Raw genomic sequence first — 18,753 nt, forward strand, 5'->3', positions numbered from 1 at the left:
TATTTTTGGATTGGGTTGTTTGTTTTTTTAATATTGAGCTGCATGACCTGTTTATATATTTTGGAGATTAATCCTTTGTCCATTGATGTGCTTGCAAATATTTTCTCCCATTTTGAGGGTTGTCTTTTCGTCTTGTTTATAGTTTCCTTTGCTGTGCAAAAGCATTTAAGTTTCATTAGGTCCCACTTGTTTATTTTTGTTTTTCTTTCCACTACTCTGGGAGGTGGGTCAAAAAAGATCTTGCTGTGATTTATGTCAAAGAGTGTTCTTTCTATGTTTTGCTCTAGATTCCATTGGCTTCTATGGCTCTATGGTTAGCTGGTCTGTCCCTTATCTCTTGGACTGTAGCAAATCATCCTTTGATTAAAACACAGTGGGGGCTCCTCAAGGTCACAAGACTCCCCAGTAGTCAGGCCCTCTTGCTCCTTGTCCTTGCCCTGTCTCTAATTTGGTCTCTCACCACCTTATCTTGGGCTCTATGTTCCTGCACTGACCTTGTTATAGATCCTGGCATGGACCAGGCTATTTTTCTCCATTTGAAACTTTGCTCAAGCTCTCCTTTCTACCTGGATAACTCCCTTTCTCACCCTTTTTTCTAACTCATGCATATGTTTAAAGGTAATTTGGGTAGCATTTCCTCTAATAAGCTTCTTCAAACCCTGAAACTGCCATAGAAGCCCTTTCACCAAGTATCTATAATATTCTGTACACATACCTATTGTTCTATCCACCCCACTGTGCTATGAAAATCTATTCTGTGTCCTTCTGCCCCTAATGGATAAAGTTCCTGGGACTATACACTATGCACACTTTAATCACTCTTGCACAGTGCCCAATAAATATTTGTTGAATGAATACATAAATGAAATATATTAATACCCCACAGACTAACAGGCCTACATTTTAAAAATCAAATCAATTTGATGTATAATGCTGTGTAAGTTTGAAGTATACAGCATGTTATATTGACAAATTTATATATTGTAATATGATTGCCAATGTAGTGATATTTATCACATTACATCATTATAGTACAATATTATTGTCTGTATTCATTATACTGTGCATTAGGTCTCTATGGTTCATTTACTACTCGTTACAAGTTTGTACCCTTAAACACCATCACTCTCATCCACCCTTCCACTCACCCCACTGTTCCCAGGGCACCATCATTTTACCATTTTACCATTATTTTATAGGTTTAACTTTTTTAGACTCCACTTGTAAGTGATATCATTTAGTACTTGTCTTTCTCTGTCTGACTTATTTTGCTTATCATAATGTCCTCAAAGTCCATCCATGTTATTGCAAATGGCAGGGTATTCTCCTTTCTCATCACTGGATAATATTCCATTGTGTAAATGCACTACATCTTTTTAATCCATTCATTGATAAACATTTGGGTTGTTTCCATATCTTGGCTACTGTGAATAATGCTGTGATAAGCATGGGAGTGTATACATCTCATCAAGATCCCATTTTCATTTCCTTTGAGTACATACCCAGAAGTGGAATTGTTGGATCATATGCTAGATCTATTTTTAAATTTTTTGAGGAACTTCCATATTGTTTTCCATACAGGTTGGACCAATTTACTTTCCCACCAATAGTGTATAAAGGTTCCCTTTTCACCACATCCTTCCTAGCAACTGTTATCTCTTGTCTTCGTCAAGAAGAGTCATTACAACAGTGGGAGGTGATATCTCATTGTGGTTTTGATTTGCATTTCGCTGATAATTAGTGATGATGAGCATTTTTTCATGTATCTTTTGGCCATTTTGATATACTCTTTGGAGAAATGTCTATTTAGTTCTTTTGCCCATTTTTAAAAATCAACTTTTTTTTGTTATTGTTGTTATTGAGTTGACTGAGTTCTTTATATACTTTGGATATTAACCCCTTATCTGATATGAGGTTTAAAAAATTTTTCTCCCATTCTGTGGGTTGTCTTTTCATTTTGTTAATTGTTTCTTTTGCTGGAAAAAAGCTTTTGAGTTTGATGTAGTCCTTTTTGTTGATTTCTTCTTTTACTGTTTGTAATTTTGGCATCATGCCAAAAAATTATTGCCGGGACCAATATCAATGAGCTTCCTCCCTACGTTTTCTTCTGGGAGTTTTACAGTATCACGTCTTATGTTTAAGTCTTTGATCCATTTCAAGTTAATTTTTGTGGATGGTGTGAGACAGGGCCCAATATCATCTTTTGGCATGTGTTTCTCCAGTTTTCCCAGCACTATTTGTTGAAGAAACTATCCTTTCCCTGTTGGGTATTCTTGGATCCCTTGTTGAGTATTAGTTGACTGTATATGCTGGGGTTTAATTCTGGCTCTCTATTCTGTTCCATTTGTTGACATGTCCATTTTTGTGCCAGTGCCATACTGTTTTTATTACTACGGCTTTGTGGTATAGTTTGAAATCTGGAAGTGTGATATTTCCAGCTTTGTTCTTTTTTCTCAGGATTGCTTTGACTATTCAGGGTCTTTCTTGGTTCCACACAAATTTTCAGATAGTTTCTTCTATTTCAGTGAAGAATGCATTTGTTATTTTGATAGGGATTGCACTGAATCTGTAGATTGCTTTGGATAGTATGGCCATTTTAACAATATTAATTCTTCCAATCTATGAATGTGGATGTCTTTTCATTTGTTTGTGTCTTCTTTGATATCTTTCAGCAAAGTTTTGTAGTTTTCATTGTACATATCTTTCACCTACTTGGTTAAATTTATTCCTAAATAGTTTGTGGTTTTTTTGATGATTTTGTGAATGGGATGAGTTTCTTTATTTCTTTTTAAGATACTTCATCATTAGTGTAAAGAAATGCAATTGATTTCTGTATGATAATTTCGTATCCTGCCACTTTACTGAAATTATTAATTCAAATATTTTTTGACTGATTCTTTGGGATTTTCTCTATTTAAGAACATATTATCAACAAATAATGGAAACTTTAATTCTTCCTTTCTGATCTGAATGCCTTTCATTTCTTTGTCTTGCCTAATTTGCTCTAGCTAGGACTTCCATTACTATATTGGATAGGAATGGTAAGAGTAGGCATCATTCTTTGTTCCTGATCTTACACTTTCAATTTCTCTCCATTAAATATAATGTTAGCTGTGGGTCTACTGTATATGACCTTTATTTTGTTGAGGTATGTTCCTTCCACATCCAGTCTGTTAAGAGTTTTTATCATGAAAGGATGTTGTATTTTGTCAAATGCTTTTTCTGCATTTATTGAGATGATCATGTAATTTTTATATTTTATTTTATTGATATGATGTGTGTAATAACATTTATTGGTTTGTGTATTTTGAACTATCCTTGCATCCCAGAATAAATCTCTCTTGGTAATGGTGTATTATCTTTTTAATGTGTTCTTGAATTTGGATTGCTAATCTTTTGTTGAAAATTTTTGCATCTATATTCATCAGGGAACATATAGTTTTCTTTTTCTGTGGCATCCTTATCTGGCTTTGGAGTCAAAGTAATGATGGGCTTGTAGAATGAGTTTGGAACTGTTCTCTCCTCTTGGATATTTTGGAAGAGTTTGAGGAGAATTGGTGTTGTTTTCTGAACATTTGGAAGAATTCTCCAGTGAGATGTCTGGCTCTGGAGTTTTTGATTACTGATTCAATCTCTATACTCAATATTGGTCTGTTCAGATTTTTCTATTTCTTCCTGATTCAGAGATGATAGGTTATGTGTTTCTAGAAATGTATCCATTTCTTCTAGGTTATGTAGTTTGTTGGCATATAATTGTTGATAGTAGCCTCACATATTCTATGTATTTCTGTAATTTCAGTTGTAACATCTTATCTTTCATTTCAAATTTTACTTATTTGAGTCTTCTCTCTTTTTTTCTTAGTCTAGCTAAAGTTTGGTCAGTTTTGTTTATCTTTTTGAATAACCAGCTCTAAGTTACATTGGTCCCTTGTATTATTTTTCTAGTCTCTATTTCATTTATTTCTGTTCTGATCTTTATCATTTCCTTCCTTCTGATAACCTGAGGCTTAATTTGTTCTTCTTTTTCTAGTTCCTTGAGGTGTAAAGTTAGCTTGTTATTTGAGATCTTTCTAATTTTGTAATATATATGTTATATTAAGCATGTACGTTCCTCTCAGAACTGCTTTTGTTGTATCCCACAGTATTTGATATGTTGCCTTGTCTTTCCTTTTTTTAATTGAGGTATGGTTGATTAATAATATTATTGAAGTTTCAGTGATTCAATATTTTTATACATTATACTACATTTATAGTTATTATAAAATATTCCATGTGGTGTATAATATATCCTTATAGCTTATTTTATACAGAGCAGTTTGCACCTCTTAATTCCCTATCCCTATCTTGCCCTTCCCCCATTTTCCATTCCCCACTGGTAACCACTAGTTTGTTCTCTATATCTGTGAGTCTGTTTCTGTTTTGTTATAGCCATCTATTAAGTGATATCATACAGTATTTGTCTTTCTTTGTCTGACTAATTTCACTAAGCATAATATCCTTCAGGTCCATCCATGTTGTTGCAGATAGCAAAATTTCATTCACTTTTATGACTGAGTAGTATTCCATTACATATATATACCACATCTTCTTTATCCATTCGTCTGTTGATGGACACTTAGGCTGCTTCCACATCTTGGCTATTGTAAATAGTGCTGTTATGAATATTGAGGTGCATGTATCTTTCTGAATTAGTGTTTTCATTTTCTTCAGATATATACCTAGTAGTAGAATTGCTGGATCATACGGTAGTTCTATTTCTAGTTTTTTGAGGAAACTCCACACTGTTTTCCACAGTGGCTGCATCGATTTACATCCCAACCAACAGTGTACAAGGGTTCCCTTTTTTTCCACATCCTCACCAACATTTGTTATTTGTGGCCTTTTTGATGACAGCCATTCTGACAGGTGTGAGGTGATATCTCATTATGGTTTTGATTTGCATTTCTCTGATAATTTGTGATGTTGAGCATCTTTTCCTGGCCTGTTGGCCATCTGTATGTCTTCTTTGGAAAAACATCTATTCAGGTCTTCTGTCCATTTTTAGATCAGGTTGTTTGGGGTTTTTTTGATGTTGAGTTGTGTGAACTGTTTATATATTTGGGATATTAACCCCTTATTGGCCATATCATTTGCAAATATAATTTTCATGTTTCTAGTTGTGGCCTTTTTTTTCCTCTTAGAGAAGTCCCTTTAACATTACTTTTTTTTTTTTTTTTTTTTTAGAAATTCACATTCTTTTATTTATTTACTTATTTATTTATGACTGTGTTGAGTCTTCGTTTCTGTGCGAGGGCTTTCTCTAGCTGCGGCAAGTGAGGAACACTCTTCATCGCGGTGTGCAGGCCTCTCACCATCGCGGCCTCTCTTGTTGCGGAGCACAGGCTCCAGATGCGCAGGCTCAGCAATTGTGGCTCACGGGCCCAGTTGCTCCGCGGCATGTGGGATCCTCCCAGACCAGGGCTCGAACCCATGTCCCCTGCATTGGCAGGCAGACTCCCAACCACTGCGCCACCAGGGAAGCCCAACATTACTTTTAAAACTGCTGCTCTTTTAGCTTTTGCTTGTCTGTAAAACTTTTGATCTCTCCATCAAATCTGAATGAGAGCCTTGCCAGGTAGAGTATTCTTGGTTGTAGGTTTTCCCCTTTCATCATTTTATATCATATCATTCCTTTCTGACCTGCAGAGTTTTTGCTGAGAAGTCAGCTGTTAGCCTTATGGGAGTTCCCTTGTATGTAATGTGCTGCTTTTCCCTTGCTGCTTTTAATATTCTCTCTTATCTTTAATTTTTGCCATTTTAATAACCATGTGTCTTGCTGTGTTCTTCTTTGAGTTGATCCTGTTTGGGACTCTCTGTGATTCCTGGACTTCTATGTCTGTTTCCTTTCCCAGGTTAGGGAAGTTTTCAGCTATTATGTCTTCAAATATGTTCTCTATCCTTTTCTCTCTCTTCTCATCCTGGGATCCCTATAATGCAAATATTAATATTCCTGATGTTGTCCCAGAGGTCTCTTAAACTGCCCTCATTTATTTTTCTTCTTTTTTCTGTTCAATGTCAGTGATTTTTACTACTGTCTTCCAGCTCGCTGATCCATTTTCCTCTGTATCATTTAGTCTACCGTTGATTCCTTCTAGTGTATTTTTCATTTTGGTTATTGTAGCCTTCATCTCTGCTTGGTTGTTCTTTATATTTTCTCTTTGTTAAAAACTTCTAAATTCTCATTCTTTTCATCCATTTTTCTCCTGACTTCTTTGATCATCTTTATGATCATTACCTTGAACTCTTTCTCAGATAAGACTGACTATCTCCACTTCACTTAGTTCTTCTTCTGGTTTTTAATCTTGTTCCTTAATTTGGAACATGTTCATCTTTTATCTTTGCCTTCATCTGATATGAACTGAATGATTTTTGCTGATGCAGATGTTTAATGGTCATGAGACCCCCTCAGGGGAGGAATAATCTCTGGTTCCTGTCAGTGCAGACATGTTTCTCCCTTAGTAGTCAGTTCTATTTTTACCTTTGGCCCCTTTAAGTCCCCCTGTGCCCCTTTGGTAGTATGGAGTGCAGCTGAGAATGCCTCTAGATCTCCATCTGCCTAATCCTGCCTATATGTAATTTACCCACAATAAACTTCATAATTGCTTTGTTTTTTGGTGTCATAGTTCCTTCCCAGTTTGGAGAATATATCCAATATCTCTGCCTACCAATATCAACCATTTCTAATTTGGAAGCATGTGGATTTTTTCTCTTTCATTTTATGTTTACTGTGCAGACTAAAACTTAAGTTTGTAGGTTATTAACACACTGATATTTGAAAATATCTAATTGTTTATTCAAGTTGAATTCATGCCTGAAAAATTTCTCCAGGATGATGTAAAAACAAGTCCACTCTTTAAAATTTTTTTTCATTCATGTGATTGAGAAGAATTTAATTTTAACCTTGATGTTTGAACTACTTCTTATGTCTCTGATGGCTTTTCATTTAAAATGCTAGAGATATTAACAGGTTTGAAATATCATCAGTATAATAAAAGAACTGCTCTTTGAATAATAACAATAATGGTATTTTTATAATCAAAATGCAAGATTTCAGGTCAGTTTCTAGTTCTTTTAGTTTTCTCTAATTTTTGTATTTCCAAAATATTTTAGATTATCCATACTAATTCCTTCCCCCTTGGCTATGAAGGATCCTAATTTTGTTTGTTTGAAGGGACTTCATGGAATGAAGGTTTTGCCAATCCTCTGAAATTATCATCCCATCCTAATAAGTCCATAAACTTGAACTTATTCTCCCGAATAACAGGAAAATCAGGTAAAACCTATCTATTATGTTTCAAACCCTTCCCAAAGTGAAGCTGAAGTCTAAGACAAAATTTAAAACCAAATAAACAATAAATGGGAAAAACATAAAAAAGAGGGATTGGAAAAATGAAAGCATGTGGAAAAAATTCATGAATATTCAAAGGGTGCACAATATTTTAAAGTAAAGGTGTCCTAATAATGTGCTTCTTGCAGCCTAAAATTGTTTTTGACAATCATTAGGAGTCATCACTTTCTGGGAGAAACACATCTTTTGCAATCTTAAAGTCATTTGCATAGAGAAGTTGTATATTATGCATATGTGAGGTTGGCAATATGAAAAATATTCAAGCAATATAGGGCACGTCACATTATTTAACCTCAGTAAATGGTTATTTTGAAATTGTAATTTTCCAAATTAAAAATGTCTCAGTTTGTACCCTTAGAAATTTGCACTTTGGAAACTTTTCCTGGATTAAATGGATCATTCAAAACATTTACAAGCACCCAAATCTCTGCATTCCCTGCAAGAAAGCAAAAGTGGGAAATACTTGGGGCCTAGCCATGCATTTATGACTTAGAGACATAAATTCCGCTCCTAAGTTGATTCCAAGTATTTCCACACTTAAACAGTGATGAATATTAAAAAATAAATCTCCATTTTAAGATGCTCTCTTCCTCTTACAGATGGATGGATTGACTGAGAACATACATATTTTAAGTTTCCTTCTCCTTAAGTGGAAAAGATAGCATGAAAATTTAGCATTTAATGAAGACCTACATGAATACAACAAAGTGATACCTCCTTTAAGGAAAATCTTGCCAGACCTACTCAGTTTCAGTATGTCCTTCAGGTACCTCTCAACTGATAAATTTCAAAAAATTTTTTTCAAATAATTAAAATTTATTTATTTATTTATTTTTCCAAATAATTTTCAAGTTGAAAACAACCCAATCTTTATTCTAAAGTTGCTCTCATGCTTATAATGTAAACTACTGAGGTGGTTCTGTGGGATGAGACCCTGAGTCCTTAAAGTGGACTGAGAGAGGAGATGCACTATGGGTGAGCTGCAAATGTACACTGAGAAGATGTGAATGGTGTGCAACCTAATGTGACCTGATAGCATCTCAGTGTCCAGAGTGTTTTCTCCTGTGGTCTCCAGTTTAGTGTCTGGCCCTGGAGCCCAGGATCTAAGCTGAGATTGCACACTCACTGACCTTTTGGTGCTTGTGCTGGAGATAGGCAGGTAGTCCATGACTGCGATGTACACGTATTGCTTGGCATCATCTATTACACTGTAGATGGCGTCTATGTCAAAGCTTCTGTTTTTAGGGCAAAACAGTTTGGGAGAATTCTGTGAAGACACAAAAACCAAACTTTTAGAGTATTAATTTTTGCAATCTGGGGATTTCTCTTTTTTGTTGTTATTTAAAATTTTTAAAAAATGAATCTTGGCTTTTAACCAATTTTTGCAAACCTACTTTCCAGTTCTTTATGAGACTAAGACAAATACATTTTCAGTTCTATCAAAGTTGAGGCAAGTAGAAATCAAGGTGTGTGGGGGATGGGTCTCAAATCTGTCCTTTAAGTCAGTTTTGGGAGGGAATTCTTGTTTTCAATACACACACCTCTTATTTTTATAAGAGTGGTCTAAGTCTAAACTTAATGTGACTCTGGTATACATCCTTGTCATACATAGTTAATTTTCTCAGACATTACCATATATAGTATATATATGCATAAAGCAAGCCATTTATGCTAGAAGTTATTTCACTTGAAAGATAATGTGGCCATGAAGATGTTCAAGACACATGGTCTAAAAATCTTGTGTTTTTTTTTTTTTTCCCCAAATCTTTCATCGAGTGAGGAAGAGGAGTGTTGATTGTTGAGAAACGGTCATCAGTAATTCTAGAGGAAAAACCAAGTGACTTATTAAGATGCCAAGTCCATAAGGAGAGACAGGGACTTAAGAAAAATGAAAAAAGAGGCACATTATACTTGAGTTATTTTTCTTATGTTGCTCAAAGTGGTTTCCATCTTACAGAAGTATGATGTTTTTAGATAAAGTTGCTATAGAACGGGAAAGATGTATTTTGGTTTTCTCATTGGTTTTCCACTGGACAAGACTGAAAGGAGCATTTCTGTAGTTCCTGCATTACTCTGACAAGCAAGAAACCAAGTGAAGGAATACAAAAATTGCAACGGGTGCTTAGTACCAAAGCCCAAATAAACAGTTTCTGGAACTGCCTGGAATGGCAGTACTGGGTCCTTCATCAAATGATCTGCCAATAATGGTGGTCAGGGTCCCTGACAAATGTTTGGGAACAACTCCCCACACAGTACTGGTGGGAATCTCTATCCCAGCTTAGAGAGAGGGAAGATGAGGCTCTCGGACTGGATGCCCAACTGAGGAGGAGTGTGGGGCTGAGAAAGGAGCCTCTTGAAGGGCCACACCCACCAGGCGCCCCTACTCAGAGTGTTGTCTTGGCAGGTGAGTATCAGAATGAGTTTTTGATTTAAATTACTTTCCTTCTGGAATGAGGATGAGCTTGTAAGTATTAAAAAAAAAAAAACTAATGCTAAAAGAGAGAAATAAACCACAACAAAAAAGCCCAAAACAAAACAATAAAAAATAAATAAACAAACAAACAAACAAACAAAAACCAATGCTCATCCTACACTTCTTCCCCAGCACACACATATGCAGATACCCCATCTGTCACCAAGATAGATGGCTTGGGCTTCTGCAGTGTCTCTCATGTTGTCCCTCCCTCTTACTCCAGATTGCTGTTTCCCTCATTCAGGCACTGGTGCTGTTTGCTGGGGCTTTTATATGTCTTCTGAACTCATTTCCTTGTCTCCTCGATGCTTAAAAGACAAACAAACAAACATGTGTCACTCTCAGGACTCCTGGTTTCTTGGAATCCAGTCTGATCTCATTGGGAGGGAAGGATCCATGTATCCTCTGAGTCCTGGCCCTCCCGTTTCTCTGCCTCCTTCATTTACTGGCTACCATGCCTTCCGTGCCCCAAATTAAAATAATCGTCAGCCCATGGTTATGCTCTCATCTTGTCTGCCTCTGTGTATTTGCTCCTGCCAGCCCTTCTGGCTGATGTGTTTTCCTATCTTTGCCTATCAGAGTCCTATACATTCTCTAAGTTCTAGCTCATATATTATCTCCTCATGAAACATTTTTATGTTGTCACCTAGAGGCTACTTCTCCTTTTCTGTCCTCCCATAATATGATTTATTTGTTATATTGTTTAGCATATTCAAACTTATAATTACTTACACTTGTCTCATGTCCTTGCTTGGACTGATATACCTTGATTTTAGGAATTGCATTTTACTCATTTTTCTATCTCCATTAATAAATTAAATATTCAAATTAATTAATTTCCTCAGCCTATTGGGTCTTTAAACATTCTTTAGGTTTAACATGGAGAAGCTAAGGATCTTAGCTCTAGACAGGAGCCTAGGTCAACTCTGAAATGTGTCCAAATGCCCACCTTTTTGCTTCAGTTAGGAATTTCCTGAACTTCCTTGCATGCTCCCAAAACTGGATTTTGGTTTCAGGGAGGAACAAATTTAGACACAGAGTTGCTGGTCTCTTTACATTTGTTATTTTCTAATAAGTTTGGATACTGTGCCTTTGGTGATAGAGCATTTATATGCTGGTGATGTGCCTGGTTCCAGCATTTATAACCTGTAGCATGCTGGGCATGTCTCTTACACTTCCTGAACCTCTGTTTCCAATGAGATAAGAACAGTAACAAATCTTTCACACAGGTTTGCCTTGAGGCTTAAATAAGAGAATGGCCTACTCCTGGCTGGGTCTGCTCCTCTTCTGCACTTGCTTTCGTTCATTCATCAAATACTGTGAAGTACCTGCCATGCACCTAGGTCTAGTCTAGGCACTTGGCATACATCAGTGATCAACATAAGATTCCTGCTTTGTGCAGCGTCATTCCAGCACATGCTACATTGTACTGCATTCATTTGTCTCTGTGATTCTCCACCAGCTTGTGAGTTGCTTGGTTGTATGTCTCTGGCACCTTGTGCCATGCCATACTTAGCACATATTATATGTTCCATAAATATTTGTGGAATGAATGCGCAAGTGCTTCTTAAATTAGTAAGTGTTGGAGGCTTGTATGACCCCCAACCTCTACTCCTAGTTGGAGTTGCTTCACTCTAGGTATTTCCATCCATGTGTGAATAGACCTTTATTTGTACATACCTTTTTGTTTCCTATGTTCCCATTGCCTAACCCAATGCCTAGAGCATGGCAGATGCTTCATGTGTTTATTAAGGAAATGCATGACTATGTGTATGAGTACCTCTGCCCCTGGGGTCATGGTAGTACTTGACCGTGTCCTCTGATGTGGCAGAGGAAATTAACTAGTTCTGATTGTTTAATTACAGAGAAGGCTGTTAAGTTCCCTTTTTATCATTCCTGAATTAATTTTCTGAGCCTTGCACTGTGTACTCCTTTATTCCATGGCAAAATATAAGGAGAAGGAAAATACAGATCCTTTTCTTTATTTCAGCTCTGTGATGATCTTTTACCAATCAAGTGCTCTTGAGGCATCTTGATTATAAGTAATCTATGTTTCTTTCTTACATCTATAAATGCCTTATATTTGCATGTACCTTGTTTTGCATATTCATTAAATACTTGCTTTAGTAGGGTTTTGATTTATTTCATAACAGTTTCCTGGTTTTTTAAAAAAATCCATACTCCATTCCCAGAAGATATATGTTAAAATGTAATTAAACATGAAAAGACAACCCACAGAATGGGAGAAAATATTTGCAAATCAAGTACATTCTTGTATCTAGAATGTATAAAGAACTCTTACAACTCAATAACAAAAAAAACAAGTAATCTAATTGAAAAATGGGCAAAGGATTTGATAGACAGTTCTCTAAAAAGATATACAAATGGCTAGTAAGTGTATTAAGATATACAAATGGCCAGTAACTGCATTAAAATATGCAAATCAAAATCATAAGACAAATTTCACACCCACTAGGAAGGCTAAAATAAAACAGAAAATAGCAGGTGTTGGCAAAGATGTGGAGAAACTGAAACCCTCATTTATTGCTGGTAGAATTGTAAAATGGTGCAGTCAATTTGGAAAAGTTTGTCAGTGCCTCAGAATGTTTAACATAGAGTTACCACAGTACCCAGCAATTTCACTCCTAAGCATAAACCCAAAAGAACTGAAAACAGGTATTCAAATAAAAATTTGTACATGAAGGTTCATAGGAGCACTATTCACAATAGCCAAAAGGCAAAAACACTCAAATGTCCATAAACTGATGGACAGATAAACAAAATGTGATATATCCATACAGTGGAATATTATTTGGTCATAAAAAGGAAAAAGTACTGAGTCATGCACTTTGAAAACATTATACTAAGTGAAAGAAGTCAGTTACAAAAGACTGCATATTGTATTACTTCATGTATATGAAGTGTCTAGAAAAAGGCAAATCCTTAGAGACAGAAAGTAGATTAGTGGTTTATAGGGTCTGAGAGAAGGGGAAAATGGAGAGTGACTACTAATGGGTATGGCTTTTTCCTTTGTGGTGATGAAAATATTCTAAAATTAGAAGGTGGAGATGACTGTAAAACTCTGTGACTATACTAAAACCCACTGAGTTTTACACTTTAAAAGGATGAATTTTATGGTAGTAAGTTATATATCAATAAATCTATTAAAATGTAATTAAAATATATAGCAGAGATTATAAAGGGGTATTTAATGATATTTTTCAGAGTAGCACCAAGTTCTATTCAATGTCTGCCCTCACTCACTAAATAAATCTCAGTTTAGATGATTGATGGTTGAATGAACTAAACAATAAACAACAAGAAATGAAATCTGTCTAGCACCCAGATCAATAAAAACAGACCTTGAACTAACTAGTCTTTATCTTGGAAATCAAATGCATAATCTCAAGAGTTCTAAAAAGAACGCCACAAAATAGGACAAAAACTCAGCCTATTGTTCCTATCTTCTGATTTCAATGGGGAATGTAAGAAAATTAGAATGATCTGGCCCCAAGTTATTAGAGATCACATACTTAAATCTAACCAAGTGCCTCTTTGTGTTCCATGAGAAAATTAGAAATAATTCATATCTATATCATAACTTCAAATTTATATTTAACCATGCTAAGTTATTATCACCTAAAATCTAATTTTGGTAATGATAATTCTTAAGGCCTTCAAATATATATATTTTGTGTGTTAATTTAGTCTTGGGACAGTCAGCTTATAAAAATATAATATACTATTTTAAGATATCTTACAACAAATATTTTGAACTTAAATAAATTTGTCTTGGCATTTGTTTGGCACATATACTCAGAAAACTGTATGTATCCTGGAACTTCTTATTGATATTACTACTAGTAGAACAAATCCAACATTTATTGCTGCTTTAGGGAGGCTTGAGGGAGGTACTGGGAATAACAATAATGAAGAGAGTACAGTATATGACCTTCAGAGCCTGATAAAATAGTGGGAGAGATAATAAATAAATAGTTACAAAAATGTGATAAATGCTATAACAGAGGCGAGATCAAGGAGCTCTAAGTAAATGATACCAATTCCAATATTGGGAATACTGACTTTTATTTATCTTATACCTGTAAGATTTTATACCTCTGTAAAAATGGTGTTCAATTAATATCTGTTGAACTGAAATTCAAAGGTAGGCTTGAGATATTAATAAGAAATGGAAAATAAAATAATTTAAAATAATAAAATAAATAAAAATAGAAAATAAAGGTGCTGCATGGTTTAAAAGACTATACCTGAAGGACTGTTAAAAAAGCTCAAGTTATTTTGTGGCAAACCATTTAATAAAAATCAGTTTATAAATTTGCCCTGGAATACAGCAAAGCCCTTGCATTTTCATAGATTTTATTAAAGGCCTGGGCCCTCTCTCTGAAGTAGATATGTTAATTTTGGGGTCAACAAAGGAGGACTCTCCCACTTTTTTAAGGGTCAGAATTTAAATTTATGCAACAATGACATTCACTCATCTCTAAGATTCAAACTGTAAATTCAAAATCTAGCAAATATCTGAAATTTGCTTATAATTCATCTATTTCTTGCTGCTTCAATCTGTTTTACTGGACTCCTGGGGTGTCATGTTACCATCTGGATTAGTGGTTCCTTGGCAAATTTCTTATTGCAACTAATCTACAAATTGAGAATGATATCTGGTTTTCTTGTCTTATAGGGTTGTCTTGAGAGCAAATAAAATTGAATATATGCATTTTATTAGTAAAATGCCCTATATGATATGCTACACGCTACTGCATTATTGACCTCCACACATACCAAAAAAAGGGTTTTTTTTTTTACTTCTACTTGACGAAAATCTTTCATAGTCTATTTTTTTTTTCATAGTCTATTTTATATTTTTCACACTTACGTGAATTTGTTTAAGACAAGCAACTTCAATTTTCTCTCTACTGCTAGATTTCTAAATTTTCAAAATGTGCTTTCATTTTAATAGACAAAAAGCCTACTATTCACTTTTCCATGAAAAGCTCTTCAGTGACATAAAAGTTGTTGGCATAGAAGCACTGCTTGACAGTGGAGAAACAGCCATATTAAATTGGGAGCATGGTTTAGAGAAGTTTACCAGAGCATCAGGATCAATTCAGAAGCCTGGTTCAAATCAAAATTCTAAGGTCTTACCCAGGCCCAGTGGATCAGATCCTGGTGAGGATGGGGGGATTGTAAGTTTGCATTTTAAACAGGTTCCCCGTCTGGTTCTTAGATACTTTAAAGTTTGAGGACCAGGACTGTAGGTCCAGATATTTACATTGCCCACTCTCAGCAACACTGTGGGGATAGCTGTGGTGTGTGGGCAGGGGGTGGTTGTTTTCAAGTGTAATCAGAGGCCTGGAAACTGTGCCCTGCCCTTTTGGATGGGCCTCTTGCCCTCCAGCCCCAATCAAATACAATAGTTCTGCTTTTGTCTGTTTTACACACTGGGGTTCCCTCAGATTTGTTTCATCAGAGGGTTCTACTGCTAAGATCAAGTCTGAAAATCATTGATGAAAGGCATCAAAAATAGCATCTGGTATCAGAAGACCTGGGCACTTGTGTTTCTCTTGGCACCTGCCATCTGACGGTCTTTGTGCTAGTAGATAAACTTCAATATCTTCATTTGTAACACAGTCATAATCCTGGGTCTACCTTAAGGGGTGACTGGGGGGATCAAATCAGATAATGCAAAGTATCTGAAACTAGGAATGATTATTCACATGTATTATTATTATAACTAGGGACAGCATATGATTGAGTATAAGAATGGATATATTTTAACTCTTCAAGGGATGTGTCAGAACTAATCTGTCAAATTCATTTTTGCCCAACACAAGATCACACTTGAACATTCCAACTTAATAAAGGGCCTTTGGAGGAAGGAGGGAGGAGGGGAGGAGGAGGAAGAGAAGAGGGCAAAACTCACCGACACAAATGCTTGAGATTTGGTTTCATTCAACTGAAGCTGCAATTTCTTTTCATTGTCATAGACCCCATAGAGCCTCTTGGACCAGGTCTGAGGTACTCTGCTCTTGAATTTTAATGAACTATATAAAGCGAATATCCTTTGTAAATCTAGGACCAGGCAGCTGCAGTTGTAGAAGATGACACCAAGTTCTTTCATCTGTGAAATTAAAATCGAAAGCATCAATGCCGTGTACACGTGATGGTGTTACTCTCAGAGAAAAAAATGTAGTATTCTCAGAGAAAAGACTGCAATAATAGTAATAGCGATATTTTTTTCTTGCAATTGTTATACTGTAACAACTATATATATACACTGTATCTGTAAGTATGTAGATACAGTCACATTATGGTATACAGAAATGATGCGTCATTAAAATGCTTAAATTTTTTTTTTTTTAATAAATTTATTTATTTATTTATTTATTTTTGGCTGTGTTGGGTCTTCGTTTCTGTGCGAGGGCTTTCTCTAGTTGCGGCGAGCGGGAGCCACTCTTCATCGCGGTGCACAGGCCTCTCACTATCACAGCCTCTCTTGTTGTGGAGCACAGGCTCCGAACGCGCAGGCTCAGTAGTTGTGGCTCACGGGCCCAGCTGCTCCGCGGCACATGGGATCTTCCCAGACCAGGGCTCAAACCCGTGTCCCCTGCATTGGCAGGCGGATTCTCAACCACTGCACCACCAGGGAAGCCCAAAATGCTTAAATATTTAAGGAAAACTTTTGCTGGAGTTTTGCATTTGAGCTCTTATAGATAATTTTTCCATATTCACCTACACTTTTTACATCAGCTCTTCAGATTGTTTTCTCCAACATTAAATTTTTTGGTATGAATCCTTAAATCATGCAGCAATATAAAGATTGACTTTTAGTTGCAGCATAACAGAATGGTTTAGATCATGGATTCTGGAATCGGATTGCCTGGAATTAGGTTCCAACTCTACAAATTTCTAGCTGTGTGACTTTTTTTTTTTTATAAATTTATTTTTGGCTGCATTGGGTCTTTGTTGCTGCGTGCAGGCTTTCTCTAGTTGTGGCGAGCGGAGGCTACTCTTTGTTGTGGTGTGCGGGCTTCTCATTGTGGTGGCTTCTCTTGTTATGGAACATGGGCTCTAGAGCACAGGCTCAGTAGTTGTGGTGCATGGGCTTTGTTGCTCTGCGGCATGTGGGATCTTCCTGGACTAGGGCTTGAACCCGTGTCCCCTGCATCGGCAGGCGGATTCTTAACCACTGCGCCACCAGGGAAGCCCTGTGTGACTTTTAAGATACTTAATCTCTGGGCATCATTTTCTTCTTCCATAAAAAGGAGACAATAGTATTTATTTCATACAATTGCTATGATGCATAACACGGTTAATATACTTTATGGGCTTAGAATAGTGCCTATCACATTGTAACCACTTAAAATATATTAGCAATTATTATTCTTATTAACATTGCACAAGCCTCAAGAGTAAGAGACCAATAGAATTTTGCAACAAAGGTATCATAGAGCTTATTTTGTCCACCTCCCTCGATGCACGGATGACGAAAGTAAATCTTACACAGGTAAGCAAAAATATATCTCCCTGAGTGAGAGATCTAGTCAGGGGTAGATTCAGAATTTGATGCACGTTTTCTTACCCTTGATCAAATACACCCAGGAACGTAGCAGCACTGGCTTCAAGTCATCACTTTGAAAAATTATAGATGATTTCTGATTTAGTCAATGAAAGTGAAAAAGTGAAATTTTGGTCTTAACAGCATAAATACCCATGCCTCATGATCTGAACACCCAGTGAGGGGTTTGTCAGGGACACCTTGGAAGGTGTTTAACTTCATTCCTTTCCTCCACCCCCCTACTCAATACTCTTTTCAGGATTATAGGAGAGGTCACCAACTGTGTAGGGGCCCATCTCTCCTTTCCTATTAGGACTCCCTAACACAGTGCATCATGGAGATCTTTCCACATTCATCTATACCTGGCTGGCATCATTTTAGCAGCTCCACGGTGACCACAGAATAGGTGGACACAAGTTATTTAACCTACTGATGGACTTGTCCTTATTTTTCCTCTAATACAAAATATAAAGGAACGAGCACCCTTGTACATACATCTCTGTGCGCCTGTACAAGGATTGCTTTAGTACAGATTTCTAGAATTGAATGGACACAAACATTAAGGACAGTTAAGAAAGGTTAAGAAAGTGGGAGGAACTAGAGTGGGGAGGGCGTATCAGGTATGTGCAAAGGCACTGAGGTCGGTGGGATAGAATCAGAGTTGTGCCGCTGAAGCTGAGGGAGATAAGAGAGAATGTGTATGTGTTTGTGAGTGGGTAAATACTATAATTTGATGGCAGGGGGTAAAACTGGTGGGACATGTGTGTCAGATTCCCAGAGGCCTTTGTGCTGGGATAAGCAGTTTGGCATTTATGCAGAAGGACATGGGGAGGGAGGTAATGAGGCAGAGGGGGTGTGGACAGGCTATGAACTAACTGGAAAGGTTCCTTTGCCTGGCTGTGGAGATAGGATGAGGGAGTTGGGGGCCAGGCCTTCAATACCCAGGCCTTAACAGTGGGAAGGGGAGAGACTTATACATACTTATGTGTTTTCTAATCTCAGGGATTTTCAAAAACTGTTTAGCATAACTGCTAATAATTGCTAATCACATTCCAGGTTGAGATGGGGCCCACCTTGCTGTTTGCACAGTCTCTGCTGATAGAATCTCAGGAATATTAGGCTCTGCACTTGACCTTCACACTTCTGTGCCTTTTCCCAGATTGAGTCAATGCTGCCACATTATCTTCTCCAAGGAAGCCTTGATCATTTCAGGGTTTGCAACTTTGTATCAGTTTAGCCTTATAAATAGGCTCTTTGTCCGGTGGTGGGAGTGGGGTCAGCGGAGCTGAGACTCAGGTTCCCACATAAGTAAGCAGC

At 36.6% G+C, this 18,753-nt stretch overlaps 1 protein-coding gene across 3 annotated transcripts in view; it reads right to left on the reverse strand.

The window, feature by feature from the left end:
• Positions 1–18,753, reverse strand: part of PLD5 (phospholipase D family member 5) — a 488,282-nt gene that overhangs the window by 20,969 nt on the left and 448,560 nt on the right. For all 3 annotated transcript variants that reach the window (XM_036835888.1, XM_036835880.1, XM_036835869.1), the window contains 2 exons: positions 15,802–15,999; positions 8,518–8,654 (listed from right to left, as the gene is read on the reverse strand). In XM_036835888.1, the coding sequence (XP_036691783.1) occupies positions 8,518–8,654; positions 15,802–15,999 (335 nt within the window). The remainder of the gene's footprint in view (positions 1–8,517; positions 8,655–15,801; positions 16,000–18,753) is intronic.

The sequence above is a fragment of the Balaenoptera musculus genome, chromosome 1 (assembly GCF_009873245.2).
Source record: "Balaenoptera musculus isolate JJ_BM4_2016_0621 chromosome 1, mBalMus1.pri.v3, whole genome shotgun sequence".
NCBI lineage: Eukaryota > Metazoa > Chordata > Mammalia > Artiodactyla > Balaenopteridae > Balaenoptera > Balaenoptera musculus.